This window comes from Salmo salar, chromosome 05 (genome assembly GCF_965601325.2).
Source record: "Salmo salar chromosome 05, fSalSal1, whole genome shotgun sequence".
NCBI classification, from domain to species: domain Eukaryota; kingdom Metazoa; phylum Chordata; class Actinopteri; order Salmoniformes; family Salmonidae; genus Salmo; species Salmo salar.
In genome coordinates, this window is record NC_138295.1 from 62735518 (window position 1) to 62749767 (window position 14250).

General features: G+C 43.9%; 1 protein-coding gene across 1 annotated transcript in view; it reads right to left on the bottom strand.

Moving 5' to 3' along the window:
* Positions 1-4082: 4082 nt before the first annotated feature.
* Positions 4083-14250, bottom strand: part of LOC106605459 (atrial natriuretic peptide receptor 1) — a 70207-nt gene continuing 60039 nt past the window's right edge. Inside the window, exons 16-22 of the mRNA XM_014201144.3 lie at positions 9120-9288; positions 7262-7408; positions 7041-7164; positions 6841-6909; positions 6541-6715; positions 6345-6443; positions 4083-6209 (exon numbers count right to left, since the gene is read on the bottom strand). Of these exons, the coding sequence (XP_014056619.1) occupies positions 6052-6209; positions 6345-6443; positions 6541-6715; positions 6841-6909; positions 7041-7164; positions 7262-7408; positions 9120-9288 (941 nt within the window). The 3' untranslated portion in view covers positions 4083-6051. The remainder of the gene's footprint in view (positions 6210-6344; positions 6444-6540; positions 6716-6840; positions 6910-7040; positions 7165-7261; positions 7409-9119; positions 9289-14250) is intronic.

Genomic DNA, 14250 nt, shown 5'->3' on the forward strand with positions numbered 1-14250 from the left:
CACAACGCCATATGGCTTCCTCACCCTGGGCGAAAGCCCCTGCGTCCGAAGGAGGGAGTCATTATTTTTAAAGATGACTTGACACAGTCTTGCATGATCAACGGGACCAGCACACCCTCGTCGACTAAAGATCAGACGCCCTCTGTCAGATTTTTAAACGATCCCTGGCTCTAGGAGGATAGCGCACTCCTTTTCGTACTACGCGGCGTCAACTCAGTTGCGCCTCACGTCAGTCAGAAAACTATCGACATTCTGAGTATCTCTATCTGGACACTGATCATCCCGGACCTCTGTCACTGTGTTCCCCGGGGAATGGACAAATAAAGCAACTATTCGAGAAGCGCCTGGCTTCAGTTCGGGCAATGTACCGGTCGGCGAAAAGAGACGCTCCATTTGTGCAGAGCGACAACATTTTGGGAACAGGGATCCAGGCATCAGACTCTTGATGTGCCACATGGAAATTGGCGAGATTGATGTGCCACATGGAAATTGACGAGATTAGCTATAAAACAGAAAATCGTTTTCTCTGCTCCATGGCAAAATGTGTAGAATAGTTGAACATTTGCTATAAAACTGCAACATTTTTCTCTCTGCCCCATGGCAAAATGTGTTGAAATCCAGGGGAAAAAGTAGTTTCTTTTTTTGGGGGGGGGGGGGGGGGGGGGTGCTTCCACTTATACTGTGTTTTCAAAATACACCCATATACCCCTCAAAATACCGTAATAAGTAGTCAAACGTTGTAGAATAGCAGGAAATGAGTTTTAAAAAGTCTCCCTTGATGTGCCATATGAGATATTATGGTCAAATTAAATAACATTGCTGATCTTTCAATCCACAACATTGTCCAGGTTTCCCATATAAATTTCAAAAACATTTGAACACAATGTTCAGTATACTGTCCTACTATATAGCCTATTTTCCTTCTGTGCAAACTTATCCATGCCCTTGACTTGAAGAAATGAATGCATTAAAAATAAAAATGTACCTTGTCTATTTCAGTTTTTACCACAATAAATATGACAGTTGAAATGAATCAACTAACAAGCAAGATAAATTAAAGAGTAAAATAAAGTTTAGTACCACATTTCAAAGCTACAATAGAAACAGTTATATATATTGTCTACTTCACTCAAGCACTTGATGTTACAGAGATCAAACACATACTTCACAGGCTTCAAGACACATTAGATAATGACTACATTACCTTATGATGGATGACAGGTTACAGTTTAAGACTTATCCTAATACCCACCTTTGGGCTCTGATCTAAGGGAAAGGGTTACATTTGATCCTTGGGGAGAGAGAGAGAGATTAGTCAGAGATGATTGACTGAGAAAGAGAAAAGAGGGAGAGAGACAGGGAGAAAGAACCCTAAACTACAGTATTGCTCATTTTGTCTAGGCTGCCCTGGATTAGAAGAGGGTTTAATTAAGTAATTTAAAGATATTTGATAATAGTGAAGTGGGGATCAGATATAGTTTAAATGAGATTCGATAAGTGATGAAAGGGTTTGGTGGAGAAAACGTACCTGTAAAAGCCAAGTAAGTGGCTGCTTTTTTTTACCCTCCTGTAACGCCCTGGCCATAGAGAGGGTTTTTTTGTTCTTTATTTTGGTTAGGCCAGGGTGTTACATTGGGTGGGCGTTCTATGTTCTTTTTCTATGTTTTTGTATTTCTTTGTTTTGGGCCGTGTGTGGCTCCCAATCAGGCACAGCTGAAGTTCGTTGTTGTTGATTGGGAGTCACACATATGTGCATGTTTTTCCGTTGGGGTTTTGTGGGTAATTGTTTCTGTCATTGTGTTTCACCTGACAGGACTGTTTGGCTGTCAGTTTCTTATTTTGTAGTTGTATAGTGTTCCGTTTAATAATTAAATATGATGAACACTAACTCCGCTGCGTTTTGGTCCACTCTCTCTTCAGACAGCCGTTACAGAATTACCCACCAAACAAGGACCAAGCAGCGGAGGAAGGAGCAGCACCAGGAGAGCAGCATGATGGACTCATGGACGTGGGAACAAATACTGGACGGAGAGGGAGTATGGACTCAGGCTGGGGAGTATCGCCTCCCGCAGTGGGAGATCGAAGCGGCGAGAGCGGAGAGGCGATTGTATGAGGAGAGAGAGCGCAACAGGCACGAGAGGCAGCCCAAAGATTTTTTTTTGGGGGGGGGGCACACGGGACAGTCGGCGGTGCCGAGGTCGGAACCAGAGCCAGTCGGGTTGACGTTGGAGGTGAGCGAAGGGTGCGAAGCAGAGACAGTGAAGGAGTTGATGGGGAGATTGGAGGAGAGAGAGATGAGAGAGCTGCTGGTTTGGTGCATAAGGCACGGCATTCGCCCTACGGAGCGTGTCAGTGAATTGATGTCACCTGAGTCAGTTCTCCATACTCGTCCTGAGGTGCGTGCTGGCCGTCTGTTGAAGACTGTGCCTGCGCCCAGAAACAGGCCTCCTGCATGTCTTCCCAGCCCTGCACGTCCTGTGCCTACGCCCAGAACCAGGCCTCCTGCATGTCTTCCCATCCTGGTCAAGCCCGTGCCTCCTCCTCGGACCAGTCCTCCAGTGGGTTTCCCCATCTTGGTTAAGCCTGTGCCTCCTCCTCGGACCAGGCCTCCAGTGGGTCTCCCCATCCTGGTCTGTCCTGTGCCTGCTCCACGGACCAGGCCTCCAGTGGATCTCCCCATCCTGGTCTCTCCTGTGCCGCTTCCACGGACCAGGCCTCCAGTGGGTCTCCCCGTCCTGGTCAGTCCTGTGCCTCCTCCTAGGACCAGGCCACCAGTGGGTCTCCCCATCCTGGTCTGTCCTGTGCCTGCTCCACGGACCAGGCCTCTAGTGGGTCTCCCCATCCTGGTTAAGCCTGTGCCTCCTCCTCGGACCAGGCCTCCAGTGGGTCTCCCCATCCTGGTCTGTCCTGTGCCTGCTCCACGGACCAGAGGGTCTCGCCAGTCCGGAGCCGCCAGAGCCGCCCGCCAGTCCGGAGCCGCCAGAGCCGCCCGCCAGTCCGGAGCCGCCAGAGCCGCCCGCCAGTCAGGAGCCGCCAGAGCCGCCCGCCAGTCAGGAGCCGCCAGTCAGGAGCCGCCAGAGCCGCCCGCCAGTCAGGAGCCGCCAGAACCGCCCGCCAGTCAGGAGCCGCCAGAGCCGCCCGCCAGTCAGGAGCCGCCAGAGCCGCCCGCCAGTTCGGAGCTGCCAGAGCGGCCCGCCAGTTCGAAGCCGCCAGAGTGGCCCGCCAGTTCGGAGCCGCCAGAGTGGCCCGCCTGTCCGGATCTGCCATCGCCGCCCGCCAGCCGGGCGCAGCCATCGCCGCCCGCCAGCCGGGCGCAGCCATCGCCGCCCGCCAGCCTGGCTAAGCCATTGCCGCCGGGCGCAGCAAGGGACGCCCGCCAGCCGGGCGCAACAAGGGTCGCCCGCCAGCCGGGCGAAGTCAGGGTCGCCCACCAGACCTGCGGCGCGGCCAGGTGCTCCACCTAAGACGGCGACGCCAAGGGTGGGGCAGAGGCCACATCCCGCACCTGAGCCGCCACCGTAAGAAGGCCCACCCAGACCCTCCCCTTCAGTGTCAGGTTTTGCGGCCGGAGTCCGCACCTTGGGGGGGGTACTGTAATGCCCTGGCCATAGAGAGGGGTTTTTTGTTCTTTATTTTGGTTAGGCCAGGGTGTTACATTGGGTGGGCGTTCTATGTCCTTTTTCTATGTTTTTGTATTTCTTTGTTTTGGGCCGTGTGTGGCTCCCAATCAGGCACAGCTGAAGTTCGTTGTTGTTGATTGGGAGTCACACATAAGTGCATGTTTTTCCATTGGGGTTTTGTGGGTAATTGTTTCTGTCATTGTGTTTCATCTGACAGGACTGTTTGGCTGTCAGTTTCTTATTTTGTAGTTGTATAGTGTTCCGTTTAATAATTAAATATGATGAACACTAACTCCGCTGCGTTTTGGTCCACTCTCTCTCACGGCAGTCGTTACACCTCCTGTCACTCACATGCTCTGAATAGTGAATACACTTACATACACCCCACCACTGATAGGGACACACAGAACTAAAACACTTATACCATATTTACTGATTCAAACAGAAAACACGAGATGAAAATACATGTTGACAGGCTGATTTATGAGGTCTTACAGACAGTATTGATCTGTTCAACACCTCTCAACAGATGATGAACACTGTTGGCTTGAGACGCAAAAAACAATACCATTCTCCATGACTCTCAAACTCAAAGGTTACTGTGAACACCAAACCAAAATATTGAACTTTATACACATCTACCTCAGAATTAATTTAGTCCTTTATACACATCTACCCCATAATTAATTTAGTCCTTTATACACATCTATCCCAGAATTCATTTAGTCCTTTATACACATCTACCCCAGAATTCATTTCGTCCTTTATACACATCTACCCCAGAATTAATTTAATCCTTTCGTCGCGGTTAATTATTGCAAAGTTATAGAGGTTCTCAGTGTGAACCCTTTCTAAAAGTTCCCTGGTGACCTTTTAATTTTTATTCCAGGGTGTTTTCAGAGTAGCAGTTCAGACAAATCCATTTAGGAAATTAGGAGCCAGTGTGTGTCCAGCTGTCCATCCACAATTTTCATAAAACTATCCTCTGTCAAGAGCCTGTCTTTCCAGCAGAAAACAGTTACCCGTCTTCAATTACTGTTGAATACAGGTAACTGACAAAATAAAGGAAACACCAACGTAAAGTTGCTTACTAGGACGTTGAACCAGAATAGCTTCAATATACCTTAGCATAAATTCTACAAGTGCGAGAACATTCTTCCACGAGAAAATCCATCATTTGGTATTTTGTTGATGGTGGTGAAAAACGCACCAGAATATCCCATAAGTATTAAATTGGGTCGAGATCTGGTGACTGAGACGGCCATGGCATATGTGTATGATGTGTATGATGTAAGCTCAGCTGTATGTTTTCACTAACAACAATAATGCATTAAACTGAATCTTATTAAACAGATTCATAGGCAATCGTACACTTCAGTGAAAATAATGAAACTGTATATGGTGCCGAAGAAGTGGGATGCTTGACTTTATCTTAAGTGCATTTCTGTGAATTGCCCTTTAGGCAATAGAAAAGTAATCTATTGAGAAATAAACATCTGTATTATACAAAATAATAAGACCGATATGACTGTAAACGGACAAATCATATACACTGATGAGACATTAGACACACGCACACCCACACATCAAACAAGTCATTTTAACTCAAGAGTAGGCTCAGTTATTGTGGTTGGTGTCTGGGGATACATAATCACAAAGACTACAGTGGAAATTAATCAAATTATATATCCCACTGGGTAAAAGAAGTTTGAACGTAATTTCTATGTCATTTCAACCCCGAAAATGTATGTGATGATGTTGAGTCAACGTGGAAAACTAATTGGATTTGCAAAAAAGTCATCAACGTAAGGGCATTTCGTATTTTTTTCACCCAACTCTTAACCTAAATCCAATGACAGTGATATTTGTTGTTTATTTCACGTTGAATTCACAGTAGTTGACAACTCAACCAAATTTAAATGAAAACTAGACATTGAACTGACGTCTGTGCCCAGTGGGATACTGTGTACTCATAAAAGACATGAATTCAAAAAACAGTTACATAATGTGACCACCAGGTAGCAATATCCACAACCTCCTGTTTGTTTGTGAACCAATTTTTTTTTACCGATCTAAAATACCATCAGTGTTGCATCCAAAACCTCCAACATAGAAATAAAACTGGAAAAACGTATACACAGAACATCACACACACACTCTCAGAGCATGTAGCTTTCGATATGTCCTTAGAATCTAGATGTTCGAGTGCAGGACGGCTGAAGTGAAGAACGTTCTCCACATCCTCCTTCTCCTCCTTCCTTGTCCTCTTCCTCATCTACCTCCCCCCTCCCCACCTCATTCATTCACCGGGCCTCTTCATTTGATTACTTGCTCCAGCACTTCAAACCAGTGGTTCCCATTATTTGCTCACGTTTGCCTCCACCACTTCTTCATTCATGACCTTCCTCCCTCCATCCCTTGGCTCGTCCTCTTAGCTCGTTGACTCGTTGCTCTTGCTCTCTCCCAGTAGCCAGTAGGTGGTCATTTTCCCCTTCCCCTTCATCTCCACATCTCCTCTCAGCTCCAGCTGGAAGCAGTTGAACTCCTGCAGGACGTCACGTGTGGCTGCAGACACATGGATCTTCAGCGCTGTGCGGGAGAAGTTGAGGAGAGCAATCATTAATTAGTCAATTACCTACCACAGAGATATGAAAACCAGCAGATCTGTGGAACTTGAGTCCCAGATTTAAAACCCACATGTTGTATGACTACTCTGTGGCTTACCTTCACCATTGGACTCCAGTCGTGAAGAGGTGTTGACTGTGTCTCCAAACAGACAGTACCGTGGCATCTTCAGCCCCACCACTCCTGCACACACAGGGCCTGAATATAGAGTGGAGTGAATTGGTCAATCACACAACTGAAATTGGTCAATATCATCACTGTGTCTGCTAGTATGTGACCATCGCGTGCCGCTCACCGCTGTGGATGCCGATGCGTAGTTTGAGCTGCTGGTCAGGCCGGTGTCGGATTTTGAAGGTGCGTACGGCGTTGAGCAGAGCCAGGGCCATGCGGGCGATCTCTCGGCCGTGTAGCTTCCCGTTCCTCACCGGCAAGCCGGACACCACCATGTAGGCATCGCCGATGGTCTCCACCTGGGGGCGCCACAGAAACAGCAGGGGTAGGGAGGTCAGTGTGTCCTAATGGAGGATCTCAATAGAGGCTTCATCTCCTCTTTTCCTTTCCTTCATCTGCACATTGATGAGAAATATAATGTTACCTTGTAAACATCAAAGTTGTCAATGATGGCATCGAAACAGGTGTAGAGGTCATTGAGCAGGGTCACAACCTAAAGAGGCAAACATTTTTTAAAGCAGAATAGGAATTGTTTGGTTTGACTATGGCCTCCCTTGTAAAGTCTATCTTTGTAACTTGTCACACCTGTGGGAGTAGTGTCACAATGTGATTGTGCTCTCTCACCTGCATAGGTGTGCTCTCAGCTGATATGGCTGTGAAGCCCACAATGTCACTGAAGTAGATGGTGACTGAATCAAAGGCCTCAGCCTGTACCGTCTCCCCTCTCTTTAGCTGCTCCGCCACTGAACTGCAGGTACAGACATTAACATTACTCACAGTGTGTGTGTAACGCATTGACTCACTGTGTATGTGTTTGTGTTTGTGTGTGTATAGCAGAGACTCACTGTGGTAGTATCTGGTAGAGCAGGGCCTCAGCCTTGCGTTTCTCTTCGTGGTAGGCCTGGGTTCTCTCCTCCACCAGCTCCTCCAGGTTGTTAGCATACTGCTCCATACGGGACAGCAGGTTATCCAGGATGTTAGTGCTGCACTCCCTACATACACACGCACACGCACACACACACACACACACATATACAATACCAGTCTAAAGTTTGGACACACCTACTCATTCAAGGGTTTTTCTTTATTTTTTACTATTTTCTACATTGTAGAATAATAGTGAAGACATCAAAACTATGAAATAACACATATGGAATCATCTAGTAACCAAAAAGGTGTTAAACAAATCAAAATATATTTGAGATTTGAGGTTCTTCAAAGTAGCCACCCTTTGCCTCAATGACAGCTTTGCACACTCTTGGCATTCTCTCAACCAGCTTCATGAGGTAGTCACCTGGAATGCATTTCAATTAACAGGTGTGCCTTGTTAAAAGTTTTGGAATTTGTGGACTTTCTTTCCTTCTTAATGCGTTTGAGCCAATCAGTTATGTTGTGACAAGGTAGGGGTGGTATACAGAACATAGCCCTATTTGGTAAAAGACCAAGTCCATATTATGGCAAGAACAGCTCAAATAAGCAAAGAGAAACAACAGTTCATCATTACTTTAAGACATGAAGGCCAGTCAATCAGGAACATTTCAAGAACTTTTAAAGTTTCTTGAAGTGCAGTAGCAAAAACCATCAAGCGCTATTATTGAAACTGGCTCTCATGAGGACCGCCACAGGAAAAGAACACCCATAGTTACCTCTGCTGTAGAGGATAAGTTCATTAGAGTTACCAGCCTCAGATATTGCTTCCCAAATAAATGCTTCACAGAGTTCAGGTAACAGACACATCTCAACATCAACTGTTCAGAGGAGACTGCGTGAATCAGGCCTTCATGGTCGAATTGCTGCAAAGAAACCACTACTAAAGGACACCAATAATAAGAAGAGACTTGTTTGGACTAACAAACACGAGCAATGGACATTAGACAGGTGGAAATCTGTCCTTTGGTCTGATGAGTCCAAATTTGAGATTTTTGGTTCCAACCACAGTGTCTTTGTGAGACACAGAGTAGGTGAACGGATGATCTCCGCATGTGTGGTTCCCACCTTAAAGCATGGAGGAGGAGGTGTGATGGTGTGGGGGTGCTTTGCTGGTGACAGTGTGAGTGATTTATTTAGAATTCAAGGCACACTTAACCAACATGGTTACCACAGCATTCTGCAGCGATATGCCATCCCATCTGGTTTGCGCTTAGTGGGACTATCATTTGTTTTTCAACAGTACAATGACCCAACACCTCCAGGCTGTGTAAGGGCTATTTTACCAAGAAGGAGAGGGATGGAGTGCTGCATCAGATGACTTGACCTCCACAATCACCCAACTCAACCCAATTGAGATGGTTTGGGATGAGTTGGACCGCAGAGTGAAGGAAAAGCAGCCAACAAGTGCTCAGCATATGTGGGAACTCCTTCAAGACTGTTGGAAAAGCTGGTTGAGAGAATGCCAAAAGTGTGCAAAGCTGTCATCAAGGCAAAGGGTGGATACTTTGAAGGATCTCAAATATATTTTGATTTTTTTAAACACTTTTTTGGTTACTACATGATTCCATATGTGTTATTTCATAGTCTTGATGTCTTAGCTATTCTTCTACAATGTAGAAAATAGTCAAAATAAAGAAAAACCCTTGAATGAGTAGGTGCGTCCAAACTTTTGACTGGTACTGTAGTCATACTCTTTTTTTGGAGTGGAAACGCACAGACATTAATGGCATCATGGAACACACACTCTCCTCACTTCCACCCCCCTACACCCACCTGTTCTGTTTGCGTAGCAGCAGTTTGATGTGGTTGAACTCGGGCCTCTCAGTGGGCTCTTCTGCCCAGCAGCGCTGCATGAGTTGGCCCAGCTCCTGGCTGTGGATCTGAGGGTTGACAGCAGGCCGCAGGCACGGCCACTCACCCAGAGCCACCCGGTCCATGATTTCTAGAGGAAGAAGGGGGAGTGTACAGAACATTACGCTCCTTCCATGACATAGACTGACCAGGTGAATCCCTTATTGATGTCACTAGTTGAATCCACTTCAATCAGTGTAGATGAAGAGGAGGAGACAGGTAAAAAAATTATTTGTAAGACTTGAAACAATTGAGACATGGATTGTGTATGTGTGCTATTCAGAGGGGGAATGGGCAAGACAAAATATTTAAGTGGCTTTGAACGGGATATGGTAGTAGTTGCCAGGAGCACCGGTTTGTGTCAAGAACTGCAACAGTGGCTGGGTTTTTCACGTTCAACAGTTTCCCATGTGTATCAAGAATGGTACACCACCCAAAAGACATCCAGCCAACTTGACACTAGAGGTCAACTGATTATGATTTTTCAACGCCGATACCGATACCGATTATTGGAGGACCAAAAATAGCCGATACCGATTAATAGTACGATTTTTATATATATATATATTTGTAATAATGACAATTACAACAATACTGAATGAACACTTTTATTTTAACTTAACATTATACATAAATAAAAATCTATTTAGTCTCAAATAAATAATGAAACATGTTCAATTTGGTTTAAATAATGCAAAAACACAGTGTTGGAGAAGAAAGTAAAAGTGCAAAATGTGCCATGTAAAAAAGCTAACATTTAAGTTCCTTGCTCAGACCATGAGAACATATGAAAGCTGGTGGTTCCTTTTAACATGAGTCTTCAATATTCCCAGTTAAGAAGTTTTAGGTTGTAGTTATTATAGGAATTATAGGACTATTTCGCTCTATACCATTTGTATTTCATATACCATTGACTATATGATGTTCTTATAGGCACTATAGTATTGCCAGTCTAATCTCGGGAGTTGATAGGCTTGAAGTCAGAAACAGCGCTGTGCTTCAAGCATTGCGAAGAGCTGCTGGCAAACGCAGGAAAGTGCTGTTTGAATGAATGCTTACGAGCCCGCTGCTGCCTACCACCACTCAGTCAGACTGCTCTATTAAATATCAAATCATTGACTTAATTATAATATAATAAACACACAGAAATACGAGCCTTAGGTCATTAATATGGTCAAATCTGGAAACTATCATTTAGAAAACAAAACGTTTATTCTTTCAGTGAAATACAGAACCGTTCCGTATTTTATTGAACGGGTGGCATCCATAAGTCTAAATATTGCTGTTACATTGCACAACCTTCAATGTTATGTCATAATTATGTAAAATTCTGGTAAATTAATTACGGTCTTTGTCAGGAAGAAATGGTCTTCATACAGTTCGCAACGAGCCAGGTGGCCCAAACTGCTGCATATACCCTGACTCTGCTTGCACAGAACGCAAGAGAAGAGACACAATTTCCCTAGTTAATATTGCCTGCTAACATGAATTTCTTTTAACTAAATATGCAGGTTAAAAAAAATATACATGTGTATTGATTTTAAGAAAGGCATTGATGTTTATGGTTTGGTACATTGGTGCAACGACAGTGCTTTTTTTGCGAATGCGGTTTTTACATCGTCACCCGTTTGGCGAAGTAGGCTGTGATTCGATGATAAATTTACAGGCACCGCATTGATTATTTGCAATGCAGGACAAGCTAGTTAAACTAGTAATTTATTTTATTTATTTTTTATTTCACCTTTATTTAACCAGGTAGGCAAGTTGAGAACAAGTTCTCATTTACAATTGCGACCTGGCCAAGATAAAGCAAAGCAGTTCGACAACATACAAAAACACAGAGTTACACATGGAGTAAAACAACATACAATCAATGATACAGTAGACAAAAATAAGACTATATACAATGTGAGCAAATGATGTGAGATAAGGGAGGTAAAGGCAAAAAAAGGCCATGGTGGCAAAGTAAATAAAGTATAGCAAGTAAAACACTGGAATGGTAGAATTATAATTTGAAGAAAGTTCAAAGTTAAAATATAAATAATATGGTGCAAAGGAGCAAAATAATAAATAAAATAAATAAATACAGTAGGGGAAGAGGTAGTAGTTTGGGCTAAATTATAGATGGGCTATGTACAGGTGCAGTGATCTGGGAGTAATATCATCATCATATCAATATCGTAATATCATCAACCATGTGTAGTTAACTAGTGATTATGTTAAGATTGATTGTTTTTTATAAGATAAGTTTCATGCTAGCCAGCAACTTACCTTGGCTCCTTGCTGCACTCGCGTAACAGGTGGTCAGCCTGCACGCAGTCTCCTCGTGGAGTGCAATGTAATCGGCCATCATCGGCGCCCAAAAATGCTGATTACCGATTGTTATGAAAACTTGAAATCATGCCGATTAATCGGTAGACCTCTATTTGACACAACTGTGGGAAGCATTGGAGTCAACATGGGCCAGCATCCCTGTGGAATGCTTTCGACACCTTTTAGAGTCCATGCCCCGACAAATTGAGGCTGTTCTGAGGGAAAAAGTGTGTGTGTGTGTGTGGGGGGGGGGGGTGCAACTCAATATTAGGAAGGTATTCTTAATTTTTCTACACTGAGTGTAGAAAGCATTCCTATAGATGGTGAAATGTAATATTTTTTTATCTAGTGTCATTCCTTCTGCTTTCATCTTCTCAGAGATTCCAGTCCAATTTCCTTTCCATTGTGTTCATATGCTTTCACAATCTTTCCATTATCTCTCCCTCCCAATTTATTCTATCCTCTCGTTCACACTTTCATCATTTCTCACCCTATTCCCCTATTTCTGCCCTCATTCATTAAAAAAATTAAGCACACACGCACACACACACACAGACCCAACAGCAGTCCATGCAGCCTAATTGAGTTAAGACCATAAAGTGGTTTCAGTGGCATAAATGGCATGCTCTGTTCTAAGGCAGTTCATTGTCTTTCTGTCACACAACAGCTGCTGTCTCCCAGTACAAAGTGTTACACTCTGATGAGCAAATGCAAACACTTGCTTCTCTCTCAGTACACCACTCTTGCAATCGACCACAATCACGTTAAATTTTCTACAACTTTGCACAATTTCATGCAATTATGGTTTTGAAAAAAAAACTAATTCACTGAGCAGTGGTTGGCAGACATGGGTGACAGCAAGGTTTTCTCCTCAACACGTTGTGACGGGGACTTGACTTGGAACACAACAACAGCTGTTATTGCTGATCTGTATAGCAAGAAATCCAATCTCTTTCTTTTTCAGTTTTCTAAAGAAGGAAGATAGGACAGATTGTTGTTCCCAAACTAACTACAATTTAATCTGAAATCTTGAGTGATAATAAAAAACGTTCTAAAGAGTCACACACCCCTGCTCAAATGAAAAATAAATATCTTGGTTGCAGCTATGTACTTATAATCTGATATTTTATTAAAACTGTGTTGCTTTACTCTAAGCCGACACAGAAAACAGTACAGTGGAAGGTAAACAAATATAATGTTTCTGTGTTATATAAAGCATGTGACTGTGTGTTTGTCCCTACAAGTGTTTGCGTGGGCTTAACTATCCTTAGTACAAATCAGAGAGGTACATTAGCTCTCGTCCTCCATATCATTAGAGTAGGCTCTTCAGGGTAAGTGGGGTGCAAGAGGGGCTGAGTGAGAAAATAGAAAAGGAGGCAAAAAATGTCACTTTTGGGAGCGTATTCAACAAATTCATGAACTGTCCCTAGTTTAAGTTGCCAAATGGCTGCAATTGCAAAACTGTTCCATGTCTCCATTTTAACGTCGTGGCATATTGGTCAGTAGCTCTGAAATGAACATTGGGTTGTCAATATTTGGGCGTCTACACTTCATTTGTTGAATTTGATGTCATGTTTCTTTGTGAGTAGAGTCAAGAAGGAACCTTGAAATATAAAGAATACAGTTCACATGGAGTAAAATGTAACGACATACTGTAGCTTTGTTGAGTCACTGGAGCTGTTATGTGTTTTTTGATAGGTTTGTGTTTTCTACAGAGCTTTTCCTGAGTAAACAGACTTGCGGGTGCAATGTGCAGAATAACAGCTTTTGTTTTGAGTTGCTCTAATTGCCTTATCGCTACTTGGCGATAATGCAGTCAGCAAAGACCACAGAGCCTTGACGAGAAGGAGGCTTGTTAGGTTTGTTTGTTATGCTTTTGATGGAAGAAACATACAAACACTGTTTATCTTGGACACAATCTGGGGTATAATTTACTCAGCAGCAATGGTATTCTCTCTTTCTTTTATAATACATCTGTGTTTATGTGCAAATAAGCATGCTTATGACCAAAAGTGTATGGGAGCACAAATGTGACTAGTTTCAGGAAACTAGGAGTATGTCACATGTCACTACTTCACAGGAGAGGCATTTGAACATGAACATTTACATTTTTTATCAAAATGCGTTTTTGGGCAGAAATGCCTTCTGGAACAATGAACTTTCATGTGCCTTAATAACAAACTTGTTTGCCATCTGTAAATATGAATAAATTACAAGCCTAGTTGGTTTAGCCACGGGAAAAGACAGGAACCTTCCCGCTAGCCATGATTGGCTGAGATAATGGATGGGCTGGACATGCCGAGAGTGTGACGCCCTGATCTGTTTCACCTGTCCTTGTGATTGTCTCCACCCCCTCCAGGTGTAGCTTATTTTCCCCAGTGTATTTATCCCTGTGTTTCCTGTCTCTCTGTGCCAGTTCGTCTTGTCTGTTTCAAGTCAACCAGCGTGTTTTTCCCGTGCTCCTGCTTTTGCTATTCTTTCTTTTGCTAGTCCTCCTGGTTTTGACCCTTGCCTGTTTTCTGGACTCTATACCCGCCTGCCTGACCAGTCTGCCTGCCTGACCTCGAGCCTGCCTGCCACTCTGTACCTTCTGGACTCTGATCTGGTTTTGACCCTTGCCTGTCCATGGCTATTCTCTTGCCTACCCTTCTTGGAACTAATAAATATCAAACACTCAAACCATCTGCCTCCCGTGTCTGCATCTGGGTCTGGCCCTGAGCTCTTACAGTGAGGGAAAAAA